Source organism: Apodemus sylvaticus, chromosome 10, assembly GCF_947179515.1.
Source record: "Apodemus sylvaticus chromosome 10, mApoSyl1.1, whole genome shotgun sequence".
Lineage (NCBI taxonomy): Eukaryota > Metazoa > Chordata > Mammalia > Rodentia > Muridae > Apodemus > Apodemus sylvaticus.
This window is the reverse complement of record NC_067481.1, coordinates 74,662,359-74,679,268: the sequence shown is the minus strand read 5'-3', so window position 1 is coordinate 74,679,268 and position 16,910 is coordinate 74,662,359. Positions and strand designations below refer to the sequence as shown.

The 16,910-nt window shown below is 42.5% G+C and overlaps 1 protein-coding gene across 3 annotated transcripts in view; it reads left to right on the top strand.

The window, feature by feature from the left end:
- Rnf130 (ring finger protein 130) overlaps nucleotides 1-16,910 on the top strand; it is a 101,563-nt gene that overhangs the window by 54,530 nt on the left and 30,123 nt on the right. For all 3 annotated transcript variants that reach the window (XM_052194693.1, XM_052194694.1, XM_052194692.1), the window contains exons 4-6: nucleotides 5,752-5,823; nucleotides 7,528-7,610; nucleotides 15,825-15,921. In XM_052194693.1, the coding sequence (XP_052050653.1) occupies nucleotides 5,752-5,823; nucleotides 7,528-7,610; nucleotides 15,825-15,921 (252 nt within the window). The remainder of the gene's footprint in view (nucleotides 1-5,751; nucleotides 5,824-7,527; nucleotides 7,611-15,824; nucleotides 15,922-16,910) is intronic.

Sequence of the window (16,910 nt, the reverse complement as noted above, 5' to 3'; positions counted from 1 at the left end):
GTCTTATTGTACCATTGCCAAAGAAATGTAAAATTCGATGACATGCTTTTGGCAGTGTTCTAGAGAAAATTCTTGTAGGTTGATAATGGTTCTTTTGAAGAGGAAATTTATAATGCCTAGACTAATTACATAAGTGATTATCCTTTGTCTTAACCTCACACCAGACTAGTAGTCTTAACAGGATGATAAATTTACAAAAGATAAAACAGTAGCTGTGCCAGGAAGTGGTGGCACTCAGGAAGCAGAGGCATGCAGATCTCTGAGTTCCAGGACAGCCAGGGCTACACAGAGAAACCCTGTCTTAGAAAAAACAAAACAAAACAAAAAAGTAGCTGTACTAGTCTGATCATTCTAGTGTTGCTTGTGATAACAGACGTGAAATGATCAAATCCCCAGCAGTAGAGATCTGGTTGCTAAAGTCTGTAGTGAGGGATTTGGACTCATCCATTGCTGTAAACATGAGGAGAGCACTGATGGTCGCTGTGTGCTTCTGTAGAGTGTTCTTGTGGGTGTATTATTAAGTAGAAGCGAGCTACAGAGATTTGACATACATAGTTGTAGATAGAGGCTATGAAAAATGCATTCATATTGATGGATATATATCTACATATATGTATATATACATATCTACTTAACATGTGTATGTTTAATTTCAAAATGAAATGATGTAAGGATTAAACTAAATATTATTTGGAGATGAAAGGAAACAGGATGGAAGAAGCTGGAAGTTAAACTTCTTGTACTTCATTTCATGGGTCTGAATTTGGAATCCCATGTTTAAATACTGCATTAATTGCCAGAGTGAAAGTAAGGCGGTGTGTAGTCCAACTACTCGGGGCTGAGCAGGAAGATTGCCTCAAGCTCAGAAGTTTGAGACCAGGTCAGCTTGGGAAACATAAATGAATAAGTAAAAATTAGAAATAAATATAAACAAATAACTATGTGAAGTGGTGGCACAATTGCAGAGAGGTTATTCAGAGAATCTGTATCAATATAATAATTCATTCTCCGGGAATTTTATACAATTTATTCTGATCATATTGACCCCATAATTCCTCCTAGATACACCCTCCCACTTCTAACTTCATATCCTCTTTAAATAACCCTGTATCCAGTTTGTGCTTGTTAGAGCCATCCAGCAGAGCATGGTTGACTTACCAGGGACCCACTTCCCTATGAAAATTGGCTCTCCCTCCCCAGAAGCCATCAGCTTATCAATGTGTTCTCAGCTAGGAGTGAAGGATCACGAATCCTTTCCGCTCCACGCTCAAACATTGGCTGCCTTGATCTTGTACACACAACTGTAGCTGCTGGGGATTCATGGACGGGAGTCCTATCATGCCCAGACGACACTATTTTACTTCAAGGAACTTTTAAAAAAGTTTTATTTATTTTTATTTTATGTATGGGAGTGTTTATATACATTGCTCTGTGTGTGTGTGTGTGTGTGTGTGTGTGTGTGTGTACCATTTGCATGTTTGGTGCCCTCAGAAGTCTTAAGGAGGGTAAGGGTGATGAATAACCTGGAAGCAGGGTTACTGATGGCTATAAACCACTATGTGTGTGCTAGGAATTAACTTGGGTCTTCTGAAAGAACAGCAAGTATTCTTAACTGGTAGGCTGTCTCTGCTGATCCAAATGAACTTTTTTTTAGTAGTGCATTTCTTTTGGAGTATAGCCTAAGGATGTATTTTAAAATCTAAGTTTCAATCGGTAGTCTTAATTGATAGCAGTAGTAGGATAAAAACACAATTAAAGAAATTAAAAATCAGAATTGTAAGCCAGGTGGTGGTGGCACATACCTTTAATCCCCATACATGGGAGGCAGAGATAGGCAGATCTCTGAGTTCAAGGACAGCTACATAGAAAAGCTATGTTGATGATGAGGATGATGATGAGGAGGAGAAATTCAGGATTTTTAGGGCTCAGGAAATGGCTCAGTGGAAAAATGCATGCTGTGCATGCATGAGGACTGACTCAGGATCCAGAGCAACTAGATAAAATGCCTGTAACCTCAGCACTGAGAAGAAAAACAGGTAGATCCCCTAGCTGGCCAATTTAGGCAGTTAGTGAGCTCCAAGTTCTGTAAGACCCTGTTCCCAAAACAAAGAATGAAAGAAGACGTCCACACACACAGAGAGAGAGAAACCTGTGAAATTTTTGGAATAAGAGAAAAATAAAAATTAAGGAAACTGAGAAATAATGGTGTGTGTTCCAGTCAGACAAATCAGAAATCCTTGGGAACTGTGCTTTTCAGGAGACGTGTAAGATGAGCCTCTGCTCTGAAACAGGGCCACTTTTTATAGACCCTTGAGCTAGTACTAAAAGTGTCTAGGTGGCTTCTCTTTTTCTGGCTTTTGTCTTATAGTCCTGAGAGTAATATCCAGGCCTTGTATGTGCTAGCCAATCTGTGTGTCATCTTAAAGCATCTGTCTAGATCCTAGATGAGGATTTTAGGGCACACAAGGAATAAAAATGACCAGCACATTAGGTGTGTTGTGTGCTGGACACCCAGGGCCTCATGCATGCACAGCAAGCATACCACATGGCTCACAACCATCCATAAGGAGATCTGACGCCCTCTTCTGGGGTGTCTTAAGACAGCTATAGTGTACTTACATATAACAATAAATAAATCTTTGAAAAAAAAATAAAGCAGAGATTGAGATAATGAATTTAAAAAAAAAAAAAAGCAGCCGGGCGGAAGTGGCGCATTCCTTTAATCCCAGCACTTGGGAGGCAGAGGCAGGCGGATTTCTGAGTTCCAGGACAGCCTGGTCTACAGGGTGAGTTCCAGGACAGCCGGAGCTATTCAGAGAAACCCTGTCTCGAAAAAACCAAAAACCAAAAAAAAAAAAAAAAAAAAAAAAAGTAAGACCCATCTATGTGCTGCCTACTAAAAAATTTAAATATAAAAATTCATGGGCTAAGGAGGTATATCAGAAGCATGGCTTGTATAAATAAGTAAGAATATGCAAATATGTCAAAAAGACCTGAACAAGCCATACCTTAGAATACAAATTAAAATAAATCTTAAGTGGTTACATTAATGCCAGTGTAAATTTCAAAGCAGGGCTGTTACTGGGTGTGATGGTCTGTATATGCTTGGCCTAGTTAGTGACACTATTTGGAAGTATATAGCCTTGTTAGAATAGGTGTGGCCTTGTTGGAGGAAGTGTGTCACTGTGGGTGTAGACTTTAAGACCCTAGTCCTAACTGCCTGGAAGCCAGGCTTCTAGAGGCCTTCAGATGAAGATGTAGAACTCTCAGCTCTTCCTGTACCATGCCTTCCTTCCTGGGACTTGGTTTGTCCCAGGTTGACCTTGAACTCAGAGATCTGCTTGCTTCAGACTCTTGGTATTAAAGCGTGTACTACCTTGCCTGGACTCTGGACGTTAAGCGTAAGCGGTTCATTTCATGGCCACTATGCCTCAAGATCTCCATGTCAAGATCCAGGTCAGAAGCCTGTGTCTTCCAACCTCAAGATCTGGATCACAGGCGTGCCTTCTGTTTCTAGATTGTAGTTCATTCCAGATATAGTCAAGTTGACAACCAGAAATAGCCATCACACTGGAGATCAAAGTTATTCTTAATAAAGCAGTCACTTAAACAAGAAGATGTAACAATCTTAACTGCTTCATAACCAAGCTTTACAAATGGGAGGTAAGAAGTGCTGGCCTGCACTGAGGAAGGACCCCATAGGCTTCTCAGCTCTGAAGGACAGACAGTCAGAGAGCAGCCAGTCACATGCCAGTTACTACATGCCAGCGAATTCAGCCTGGTTGACATTCATAGAGAACTCCATCCAACAAAAGTAGAATAAACATTCTATTTAGGCCATAGAACAAAAGAGCCAAAAGTACACAAAATATAATGTGTTCACTGACGGCTTGAAATTAAATAAACCAATAGCAGGAAAATCTCAGGAGCCCTCAAATATGTGAAAATTTGCCCATGGTCTTGGGAAATCAAGAAAGGAAATGAAAAACAGTCCATGAAAATTAGAGTGATGTCTCTAAAGCAGCACATGAAAATTAAGTTCTGTCCATGGGTTTTCAACGTGTTTTTAAATGAATATCACTTGTACCCCTTATATGTATACAGTCTAAGCTCATTATAGCTCTAAAAGGCTGCTTTTACTTTTCAAGTATGATAGATGAGACTTAGGCCAAAGGAAACTTGAAAAACAAAGCAGCTAAATACTATTTAGACTATTATATCCTGATTCATATAAGCCAGCTATCAAAAGACATTCTGGAGGCTCAAGAGATGGTTGGAAAGTTAAGAGTGCTTGCTGCTCTTCCAGAGGACCAAAGTTTGGTTCTGAACACCTCTTCGAGGAGGCTCACACCTCCTGCAACTCTATTGAACTCCATTCTTGCCTCTGAAAGCATATACACCCAGCATACATTCACACAGACACACATACACACACACACACACACACACATATATATAAAAGTAAATCTTAAAAACATTTTTAAAAGAAGATATTCTGTAGAAATTTGAAGAATATCCTTTCAGTAAGAAACAGTATTGATGAAGGGTTGTTAATTTAGTAAGTAGGACAGTACCATCAAATAAAAGCCCCTGTCAGAGATGCAAAAATGAAGACCGGATGAAATGACAAGTTGATATAATACACTTTGAAATCCTTAAAATACAGGAGGATTGTTAGATGAAATTACAAGCAAAATATTGAGAGTTAAACCATTCTGATAGATACAAAGATGTTCAATAAATTATTTTATCTTGTATTTTGAATTTTATTCTGATGCTCTTCTGTTTTTGTTTTATTTTTAAATCCTTACAGAACAATGTGAGGTCTCCCTTCGTTTCCTTTCACCTCCCCATTACTTCAGGGGTTTTTTGGTCTTCCTCTGATCAGTTTAAAATATAGTTGTATTTAGAATGGCTGTCTGAGACGGTCTCAGTTTGCATCTGTCATCCCGTGTGAACTCAGACTCCCAAAGCATCCTGATTCTTCTGTCCAGAATCCCATCCTGTCCTAGGTCCTTACTAACTTCTCCTGGCCTGGTTTTCCAAGCCATCATCCCTACCGCAAAGCCTTCCCAGGCATGATTTCCTGATCCTGACCCATCTCCCACCACCACAGGAGGTGGAGTCTTCGGTTGCAGGTGGCTCCTTTAAGGCTACAGATTCATTGTCTTTGGGTTGTTGATGGCCAGCATTGCTATTTATGTCTGTCAATGTTGGATATGTACAATTTTAGAAATTATCTGAGGTAAACCAAGACAAGCATTCACCCTTGGCTAAGATCACAGAGCATATCGTGAGCTGAGCCAGAAGTAGACTTGACGCTGCGTCTGTTCAGTGCAGTAGTGGTAACTTAGTGGGGATTTGGAGGTTTCTTTTGCCGTTAGAGCACTCTGGGAAAGCCTCCGGGCAAGAATGGGAGCCCTAGAGGACCCTGATAACATGGCCTCACACAGTAGATAGAAACAGAAGTGGCTACACAGATTCGTCTCACCAAATGCCCTTTTTATTCAAGTAGAATGCAGAATTGGTGGTATAGCTGCCAGTTCTCTGAATTTTTACTGCTTTTTCAGAAGCCACTTACATAATATGGCAGAAGTGGTCTAGAATAATAGACATCATACATGTAATTATTTAAAATAATAAAGATCATGAAAATAAAGATCATGTGCTTACTTCAACATTACATACTAAAATGAGGGCTATTATTCAGAGATCTTCCATTTAATGTCTTTTTATTTTTCATTTTCTTAGCGTCGTCTTGGAGACGCAGCCAAGAAAGCCATCAGTAAATTGACAACTAGAACGGTGAAAAAGGGCGATAAGGTACAGTAAAGAAATTACTTTTCTCTTAGAAATCTTGCTCAGGCTTTGCCCGTCTGGACCGCCTTCAGCTGGACTCCCAGCTTCCCCGGCTTCAGGAGCTCTCACTGTTGGAGTCAGTGACTTCTTGTGGTCAGCGGCTGCTCCTCTGTAGTTTTCTACTATTAAAGCTTAGCACACATCTTCCAGGAATCCTAATGAGACAAATTGCACATAAAATAGCCAACAGAGGTACATTTTCTTCTATTTCTTAAGACCGCCACATCTATTTTGGGTTTTGTTTCTTTCCAGCTAAGTGAAGACTTTAAGACCTTCGTTTCTAGGGTATCTCAGTTAACAAGGATTAGAAAGAACATCTTGTCCATGTTGGACCTAAAGCTTAAGGGGACCACGTCTAAGAGATGGTAACAAGTAACAGCTGAAGCCTCTCATCAACATCACTGTCAGAACTCGAATGCCAGAGCATCTCACTGTTAGTTTCTACATTCAGTATGTTCAAACTTGTCAAGAGTTAAAAAATAAAAGAAAGAAAGCTCCAAAGGCAAAAAACCAAGACTGTGCCATCCCACGCCCAGTGCTGATATTTTAGCAGAGAGCTCTGGTAGGAGGATTTTGTATGATTCTCTATTTTCTTTGTTTTGACACATTCTTTCTTTTACTATTTTTATTCCCATGCCTTTGAATACTGGAGCCTGTTGTCTTCAAACAGCTCCAGAGCTCCAGAGAAGCTCACTGGGTGTCACTGCACACTAGGGAAGGAAAAGGCACTTGCAGAAAATAGAGGCTGCATCAAGACAGCTGAATTTAACCCTAGACCAGTCCCTGGTAAAAATGCTTTTGTAGCTTGGCCAGCTGCTATTAGAAATTTTCTGGATTTGGTACAGCCTACCATTCTGTACCCATCCCCAGTATCAAATAATCTTTCCTGTGATTATTAAAGCTAATACATTTTTTTGTACCCCTGCATCTGCCAAAGGCTAACCTGCCAACCATATGGCCATGGCTTAGGTTATTGGCATACTTTGTTTTAAGACAACTCTAGTGGAACCCTGCTCAGGCCAGAGAATGAAGGAAGTTAATTAACCCGGTGACCAAACAATTGGCTGACCTTTCCTGATTCTTGATAAATACCCAATATTGAGTTAAACTACTAACTGCCCCACGTCTGTGACCAGAGTGCAAACTCACCCTGTAAACCAGGCTGGCCTAGGCCTGTCTCTGCCTCCCAAGTGCTAGGATTAAAGGTGTGCACCACCACTGCCCAGCCAGAGTGAAATTCTTCTACCTGAGTTAGGACTGTAACATAAGAGTCTACTGAGCACTCCACATCACTTGTAACAGCTTTAGGAGTTGATCAGCTACATGAGCATATTGATGAGGACCTCAATTTTTTTTTTTTTTAGATTGCAACAGTGAAACCTATTGAGAGAAGGAATATAGAGGAAATGGGGTACACACATGATAATCCAAGATGATCCATTATGAACTGGGGATACATTAGAGCTCTGGCTTATTGTAAGACATATCATAAATAGAATTATATGATTGACTCATGTAATTTGGGTCAACATACTTAAGCAAATGAAAACTTGTTATTTTCAGTTCCTTTCCTTTTATAGCCACCTGCTCATGGTAGGAGTGCTCCTAGCTGGGTTGTCTGTAGCTCTTGTATGTACATGTTCCTCAGCTCTTGTGCTTTTGTTTCAGGAAACAGATCCAGACTTCGATCACTGTGCAGTCTGCATAGAAAGCTATAAGCAGAATGATGTTGTTCGGGTTCTCCCCTGCAAGTACGTCAGCCTTCTTTGTGTGAAAGGAATGGTGGTAATGTCTCCTTCCAGAGTGGGTTTCTACTTGCTCCTGAAAACCTGCCTGACCGGGCTAAGGACTGATAATGGGAGATCTTGGTCAACTCTGACCAGAGTTCCTCTCAAGAATTGTTTGCATGTGAAAGAATTGTTTGTATAAGAAAACATGACAATATCCAGGTACATCATAACCTAAGAGTCTGTATTCAGTAACTGGGCTAGGCTAGCTCGGGTAGAGCAATTGCCTAGCATGTATTAGGGGTTTAATCCCTAATACAGCCAAAAAAGACACAAAACAAAAACAAACACCATTTTTTTGTTGTTTCTTCCCATCTCAAGGCAGAGTTCATTACAAAGCTCTTTCATGAGTCATCCTCCACTTGCTCTGGGTTCCACAACGCTGGGGACCTGAGTTCTGCCGAGTGGAAGGACCTCATTTGCTTTGTAGCTGCTCTGAGCCAGCACGCCACTCTGTGCAGATTGCATTTACTCTTTTCTGATTCCTACAATAATCCAGAGTGGTTGTTTTCTCTACTTATACTGGCTAGTTTTTTATACTGTGGCAAAGTATCTGACATGGCTACTGAAGAAAAGGTTTGTTTTGTAGTCTTGGAAGTTCTCAGTACAACAATCCTGTTGGTTTTATCTTTGCTGAGGATGATAGGTAACAGCATACATGCTGCTTTTGTAACAACCTCATGAGAACCACCAGAAGAGTCCCATAGGAAATACCTCACACTACAGTGTCCTTAGGACCTCCCTGGCTCCCATTCCCCAGAAGTTCTACCTACCACAGTACCTACCACAGTACCACCCTGATGACCAAAGTTTCACCACTGTGCACTCTGGGAGCGACACTCAGACAATACCGAAACCATAGCAGAATTGCCTGGAGAAGGATCGTGAAGCCAGCAGAAGATTTCAGGTTTTTAAGTTCAAAGATGGCAGAGCCAGTAAAAGGGACTCTCTTTAATATCATCATTCCTTACATAATATCTAGCCAGCTAGCTCCCTCCTCTCCCTCCTCCTCCTCTTCTCTCTCTTCCTCTCTCGTTCCCCAGCATTCTTTTCACTTGAAGACAAGAACTCATTACGTTGCTCAGGCTGACCACAAACTCACTCTAGCCCAGACTGCTTGAGCTTACCAGACTCTTGCTTCAGCTTCCCATGTAGCTAAGGTTGCAGACTCATTGTCAGACTGGCCTTTGCACATTTCCGTCATACGCATGATTCCTACTATGGTTCTGTACAAGGCTAGGGAATGTGGGATGCCAAGATGCACTGTTCTGAGTGTAAAACCATCTACTAAGAAGCCTAACCCAAAGGTTTACCTTCTTCTCTTATCTCACGAATAGATACTCACGTGGTTCTGCCCTGTATTCTTGTGACTGGATAAAATATTTGTTGACAGTTGTGTCTCCATGAAGCTAACAGTCCTCTTTTACTTACTCAGAAAATAACATTTTGTGCCTTAGGAAATACATACAAAATAGATTACTTTTTTTTAAAATCCTGGATCACTAGAAGACTCTTGTATACAGAAATAGAAGCCCAAGATTCTGGAGTAAGCATTTTAATTCTAGGTTATATAAAGGAAAATCTTACCAAGCTCAATGTAAGCAACCCTGTGGAAAATTATGCACTGACCATTTTTCTTCATTCAGTTATTTAAAATCTAAGTGTGTAAGGCTGAAGAAATGTTTGCTTGCATTTACAAAGCAAGTCAGGAAAAGGATCTTTGGTTGCATTATTAATCAGTCGGCAGTTGTCTGCTTTTGATCAGGAAGCTGAGAGATAAAACATTGCTTGTCTTCCTATGCCCAGGAAGCCCTGGACCTAGCTGGTACCTGAAGTAGGAAAGAAAAAGAGTCGTTCATGGTTATTACTAAAATGGAAGTGTCTCCTCAAGGGAGTCTGTCCTAAAATAGACGGCTCTGGGCTGCTTGCTCTCATTCCTGCGTCCCTGAAGCCTCGGCTTCTCCAGGCTCATTCTGAGTGTGCTGGTTCTCCCACCCCACCCTCCTCCTCCTTCTCTGTCTATAGTTTAAACCCAGAACTTTTTCAACCAGACTCCCTATCAGATCAGTGCGAGATTTTTATAAAGATCCAAAGTGGAGCCCCACCATACATCTTTATTTTAGTAAGTCCCTGAGTGATCCTGGTACCACAGGGCCACACTCCCCGCTGAGGCCTTCAGTCCTGTGGGCCCTTACCTGTTACTGAAACGAAACTTAGGCAGCTGCTGAGCCTTCGTGTTTGTGAGCTTTATTAAAGAGTGCAGTTTCCGCAAACTTTAGGGAGTTCCTTACAATCCACTCGCAGCACCACCCCTCACTGTCCATCCTTTACGCTAGGTGTGCAACCTTTGCCTGTGTCCGTTCTCCATGTTACTTCACAGCCAGCTGTTCCCTTACATCTCAGCAAGTTGCACCTTTCTCTAAATGTTAGTGTTCTGCCTGGTCAGACCATGTTGACACCTCACCGTAACAACAGCACTCCCCAGGTGCAGTAAAAATTAACTTTTCCATTGAGCAACCTTTTGTGACAACCTTTGACCTGTATGGGTTGCTCAGCCTTGGCACTGCAGATATTTAGATCAGATAAGTCTTTGTTTGAAGGAGAAGGTAGGGGGAGCTGTTCTGTACATCACAGGACATTTAGCTTTGTCTGTAACCTATCTACTACCTGAAAACACCTAAACCACACATTTTGACAACCCAGAATGTCCCCGAAGCGAATCACTAATCTAGAATATGTGCACCCAGGAAGTTCTTCTTACCCCAAATCTTCCCCACACTTCTTGTTTCCAGTCAATGACTGGTGCCTGTGGTGATTTCACATGGTGTTCCTGCTCAGTGTCTTTCCACCTCGAATACCCTCCCATGCTTTGTCTTTATGTCCTTTGACCCTGAGCCTCCATGGATCTCTCGGTGGCTAAGCACTTTTGCCTCTCACTGTCTCCCACCTGGTCTTTGAACAGACAACAGGTCCATCCCTGACTGGGTGCCAAGTGCTAACCAGAGCCATTCTCCTCTCTTGATTGGCCTTTCTGTTTATCACAGCAGTGTCTCCTTAAACACCTCCCTAAGACCATCCTTCTCATTCTTGGCCAAGTGAGCTTCATAGAGAGAAAAGTCTATGGGATTCCTGAACTTTCTATCACCAGCTCTCCGCCGCCCCCACCCCAGCCCCACCCCCGGCATGTCTGCCTGTGTCCCCCCTTGGCACCTCCTAGGATGGAAGACGCAGCTCTGGTCTGGTCCAGTGCTGCTATTTCTACCTGGGTCTTTGTCTGCCAGCTCTTTCCCTTCCTGGTGAACCTTGACCTATTGACTGACTGTTCCCTCAGCTTTGTGCTGTCTCTGCTCATCAGCATTTAATCGTACTCAAGCCTTTGAGACTCTAGTTTGTTTTTAGACCCTCCCTTGCCCACGCTGCCTTGCAGCCAGCTTTTGGTAGAATCTGTGTTCACTGTCTCCTCAGTTGGAGGAAGACAGCCAGATGCCTATGTCTATCTCGCCTTCATTCATTTATTTATTTATTTATTTATTTATTTATTTATTTATTTATTTATTTATTTATTTATTTATTTATTTATTTATTTGGTTTTTCGAGACAGGGTTTCTCTGTATAGCCCTGGATGTCCTGGAACTCACTCTGTAAACCAGGCTGGCCTCGAACTCAGAAATCTCCAAATCCTCAGCCTCCCAAATGCTGGGATTACAGGCGTGCCACACCACGCCCGCCTCGCCTTCATTTTTAACAAAGGTTTGGCCTATTCTGAACCAAACCTTTCTCCACAGATACCAAACCTCTTGTGAACTGCTTTATCACATGACCTTTTCTTTTTCTCCTCTGCTGTACTAATTCATTGTGGACAGATGGCAGTCAGCATTGCTTTGGGGACCTCCTGCTTGTGTCAGTTGATTACAGTTGATCATCTTTTGGATGGTAGCCATCATAGCTTCAAAACTGAAAAAGTCACCTTATTTAAAGGTTAGCCACAAAATTTGAGGAGGTAAAAATACCAAGGAGAGTGTTGCAACTGAAGATGTCTGCTGGAGCTAAAACAGGCAGGATGCTGGCTAGGGAGATGCAGCAGCCACCCCCGCCACAGAGGGAGGTTGGCTTAAACAGCATCAGCCAATCCTGGCTGCGGAAGGACTTCTTGTCTCTGACCTTTAATAATCCTAGATCCTTTTATGTTTGCCAGGTTCTTAACAGGGCACTCAGAGGCTGCAGAGCTGTGAAACAACTCACCTCCAGTGTACGTGCCTCCCTCAGCTCTGCTGCTTTTTGACCTCTCTATTCTGGTCCCTGGGTACGAGTAGGGGAAGAGGCCCTGCTTTTCAATGTCGTAGGCTTTGTTCCTTCTACATTCTGTGCGTTCCCCATTTTTGTATCACACAGCATTTCTCTGATCCTCAGTCCACTGTTCTCTACACATCTCGGTCCACCACTTCGCCCTCTCTGCTGCTGTGTGTATTTTTATTACAAGAGTTTTTCAAGACAATCAGGAAGGCTTCCTTTCAAGTTCTGGCCTCTGTGGTGTACCCTCTGGCTAGTGCGAGGGCACCAGGATGGATGTGCTGGTGCCTAAGGCTCATTATAAGAGTGTTCTTTGCCATTTACTGGGATGCTGTGTGATCATGGAGGTCACTTTGCAGGTTTACTAAAGCTTTCATCTCTCTACCCTTAGAACTTGTCAGAGTATTTCAGGGACAGCTTTTCTTGTGCTTCAAACAGCCTTGTAAGGTGATCAAACCTACCTTCCCTAGTCTTCCACCCCATGTTCCTTTAGGGGAGACAGCTAAGAGGCAGGACAGTGGTGGGCCAAGTCTGCAGAAGCTTAGTAGCAGAGCTTTGCCCAGAAAGATGAAGGAAATGGTAGGTGTGGTGTGGTGAGCAGTAAGCTGCAGAGATGAGACAGGGGCATGCAGACAGTAGGTGAAGACAGGGGGATGCAGACAGTAGGTGAAGACAGGGGCATACGGACAGTAGGTGAAGACAGGGGCGTGCGGACAGTAGGTGAAGAAGATGAGACAGAGATGAGACGGGCATGCAGACAGGAGGTGAAGAAGCTGTCAGCCCAGGCCTCTGCTCAGTGGGGAATGGGAGGGGGGTGCAGGAGTGTCCCAGACCACTGGGGACACAAAACAAGGGCCTGGTTTTGGGCTAGGGAGCATTGTTTTTATTTTCTTTTTCTTTTAAATTTATACAGTATGTCCCAGTCACAGCCTCTCCCCAGGGCCTGGAAAAGCTGTGGGTGTTAGAGACAGAGGTGTCTGGTGAGGTACACAGAAGTTAGACTAGTAGAGAGCTGAAAAGCTTGGCTCTGAGTCATGGGAAGCAGAGTTGGAGTAGCTGTCTAGGGCACAGGTTCAAGAGAAGTATTGCTTACAGGTTCTGAGTTAGCTAAGAGAGGAGTTTTTATTTGTCTACACATGGCCATTTAGTCATAATTGTCTTTTCTTAAACACAAAAGGGAACATGAGATGGGACACTTTTTCTTCTAGATCAAAATCTACCAGAGAACAATTATTTAAGCATGCAACATAAGAAAAATCCACTTATAGCTCATTTAAGGTCAAAGGAACAGATGGGTTATAAACCCTTTGACTCAGTGTGTGAGAACTTGGTAGCATGTGAGAATCAGATATGGGAGGTGAGGGCAAGAGGGTGAGAAATCAAAGATCTTCCTCAAGCTTGAGAGTAACCTGAAATACATGAGACCTTGTCTTGAAAGGGAGGGAGGGAGGGATAGAGAGAGAGGGAGAGGAAGAGGAAGAGAAGAAGAAGAGAAAAAAAATCAAGTAACCAGTAATAGGGAGAGCAAAATCACTGCCCAGAACTGGAACAGGCCAGAGCCAAATCTTTATCAAAGACAGCTGCTGCTGGCTTACACTAGGGTTTCTACCATCAGCTGGTTCAGATTCAGCTAGTATACCTACCTTCATCCCTCTCACTCCCGAACCAAAGCAGCCCTTTTGAAGATCACATGACCTCTTACTCTGGTGGCCAGCCAGATCCCATTGTCCACCCTGTGGCTACGACACCTTCCCAGCTGTCCCACTGCATCCCAGCAGCTGCTTCCAGATGTTTGCAGATTAGGTTGTACATTTTCAATGAAATCTAAAGGAACCTTTATGCACCCTAGAAGTTACGAAGTACTGTTCTGGGCTAGTAAGAAAGCCGAATTTATAAAAAGCACTTACCACCAAGCCTGGTGGCTTGAATTTGATCTCTGGAACCCACATGGTTGTAGGAGAGAACTGACTCCTTCAAGTTTTCCTCTCCTTCAAGTTTTCCTCTGACTACCACATTGTGAGCATGTGCATGCACATTCACAATAATAATGTTTTTTATTAGCCAATATTTTTAGAGCCGAGCATGATGCCACATGCCTTTAATTTCAGCACTCAGCAGACAGAAGCAGGTGGATCTCTGTGAGTTTGAGGCCATCCTGGCCCACAAAGTGGGTCCTAGGATTGCCGAGACTGTTTCACAGAGAAACTCCAGCTTGAAAAACCAGGAAGGGAGGAGGGAGGGAATAATAATAATAATAATGTTTTTTAAGAGAAGCAGCAGCAGCTTTGTTCTGGTCTGTGTTTCACTCTAGTCCACCTTCGCACAGCTGAGACCTGCTGAACAGTCGTGGATGACCCTCATAAGGGCTCAGTCCTCAGAAACCCCTTGTCCTTCTCTGGAACACACTCTTTTGTCCACACAAGTAATAACAGACACAATACCTTGTATTCTATAAATTCAGGTCTCCCTACAATTGATGGTTTTCTGGCCTAAAACCTCTAAAAAGAGACATTCAGGACTGAGAGCGTCCTGTCAGAAAGGTTTGGGATAGACTGATGAATCTGTAGACCTCAAACTCTCTCTTCAGGGATCCAAAGAAATGAGTATAAGACCACTGAATGAAAACTGTGTCAGTATATCTTATTGGCTGAAATTGTCATATACATCCCAGTAAAAAATTTTCTAGAGCATCTTTTAAAAATCAAGACTGCATTTTTAAACAGTAACAAAACATTTAATCATAAATTAACAATTAAGGTTTTAAAGATATGATGGCCCAATTTGCTATCTCTCAAATTGTCTTTTATTCCAAACTCAGATTACAACATGTTCCAAAACTATCTGTTGATGGTCCCTTCATGTCAGCCCAGGGGACTTCAGGCTCCCTATGATGGTGGCAACTTCTTCACGTTCTTGTGCAAGGATGCCGGAGTGTGGGCATGGTCTCTCTGCCTGTCCTCCCTTTCTCCAGACTTCCCCTGTGAAAAAGTTCCTAGTCAAAGAATACAGACCCTCCCTGGGTGGGTGACAAGTCAGGAGGATGTGACTTTCTGCTCTCCTGAGTAGAACTTGTCATCCACCTCCCACTCTCCCAGTCAGCTGGGATTGCAACTATGATCTTTATTCTTAAATACAGCTCACCACCTTAAAACTGTTCTAACTGCCCTGGGACTTCTACCAATATTAAGCATAGGTTGAATTCCCCTACAAGTACTCAATTCGACTGTGACTTAATATTTTTGGGAAATTCTACATGAGCTATTTTTCTGAAATACAGCTTCTTTATAAAGTCTGGTTATCTTTATTCTTTTTTTTAAAGATTTATTTATTTTACGTATGTGAGTACAGTATAGCTGTCTTCAGACGCACCAGAAGAGGGCATCGGATCCCATAACAGATGGTTGTTAGCCACCATGTTGTTGCTGGGAATTGAATTCAGGACCTTTGGAAGAGCAGTCAGTGCTCTTAACCACTGAGCCCCCTGGTTATCTTTATTCTTAATACATGTTTTTAGATTTCCTCAGGTCTTCTTTGGAATTCAGTGGCATAAAAAGTCAAGCTGGGGCAGAGTGGTTTGCACCTATAGTCCCAGCTACCCTGGGATCACTTGAGCTTGGACCATCCTGGCAACACAGCAAGACTGTCACTTACAATGAACATGAGGCACAACACAAAACAAAGCCCACTCTCATTACACTGTGCTGTTACCACACAAGATTGGGTACAGGAGAATTTCTGTAAATTATGTTTGTATATGCCCCCACTATTTATCTCTTCAGTGTTGAAAATCCCTTAAAGCAGGAAAAAACTAAACATTCTAAATCTTTCCATTGTTGATCTAGGAGTTCCTCACTGTGTAATTTGATGTAATTCTCTGTTCCTTTGTAGGCATGTTTTCCACAAATCCTGTGTGGATCCCTGGCTCAGTGAACACTGTACCTGTCCTATGTGCAAACTTAATATTTTGAAAGCCCTAGGAATTGTGGTATGTTCTCTGCCTGTCACTAATTTTGCTCAATATCCTGTCCATGTATAATATAACTGACATAACAGGAGCCATGACCAGATTTCGTTAGAATATGCTAGTTCTCTTCATCACTTAGACCTTGGATGCTTCTGGTTGAGGGTGCACAAAAGAAATAGAAAACCGTGGCTCAAGGCTAATTTTTCTCATATTTGGCATAATATGAAATGATGTCATATTCCACCCTCATAAGCTTGCCTTTCACATCTTTGGGTGTCAGTAGCTTGCAAGCACAGAAAGCAGACGGTGACCAGAAAGCCCCTAGAGAACCTTGACAACTTGGCAGGTGTGTTAGCCAAGTGCTGCAGTGAGGCCAGCATGGCGGGCATCCACGCAGCGCAGTGAGAGTGTTGAAGACTTAGTTGCATTCCTTAAGAAAGGCATGGAGGGGCCACGAGGTGGTAGTGCACTGCTCCAATCCCAGCACTGCGTAGGCAGAGGCAGGTGGATCTTTATGAGTTCAAGGACAACCTGGTTTACAGAGTGAGTTCCAGGATAGACAGGGCTGCACAGAAAAACCCTGTCTTGGGAAAAAGAAAAAAAGAAAAGGAAAGAAAAAGAAAGGAGAAAAAAGGTATGGAGGGATTGAGAGCTCACCCATTAAAGGTTGAGGCTTACAACCAAAATGTTGATAAAAGTATAAATCCTTTTAAGTTTTATTTATATGAGTACACTGTAGCTGTTTTCAGACACACCAGAAGAGAGCACCGGATCCTATTACAGATGGTTATGAGCCACCATGTGGTTGCTGGGAATTGAACTTGGAAACTCTAGAAGAGCAGCCAGTGCTCTTAACCATTGAGCCATCTTTCCAGCCCTGCTGTGTCCATTTTTAATGGAGCCTTCTGGAATAAATGATAGATGTTATGGTTTTTTAGATATGACACTACTATAAGCATCAGCTCTTAGATTGTGTTTTTTATTTTGTTTTTCATAGAACTCTGGGAGGC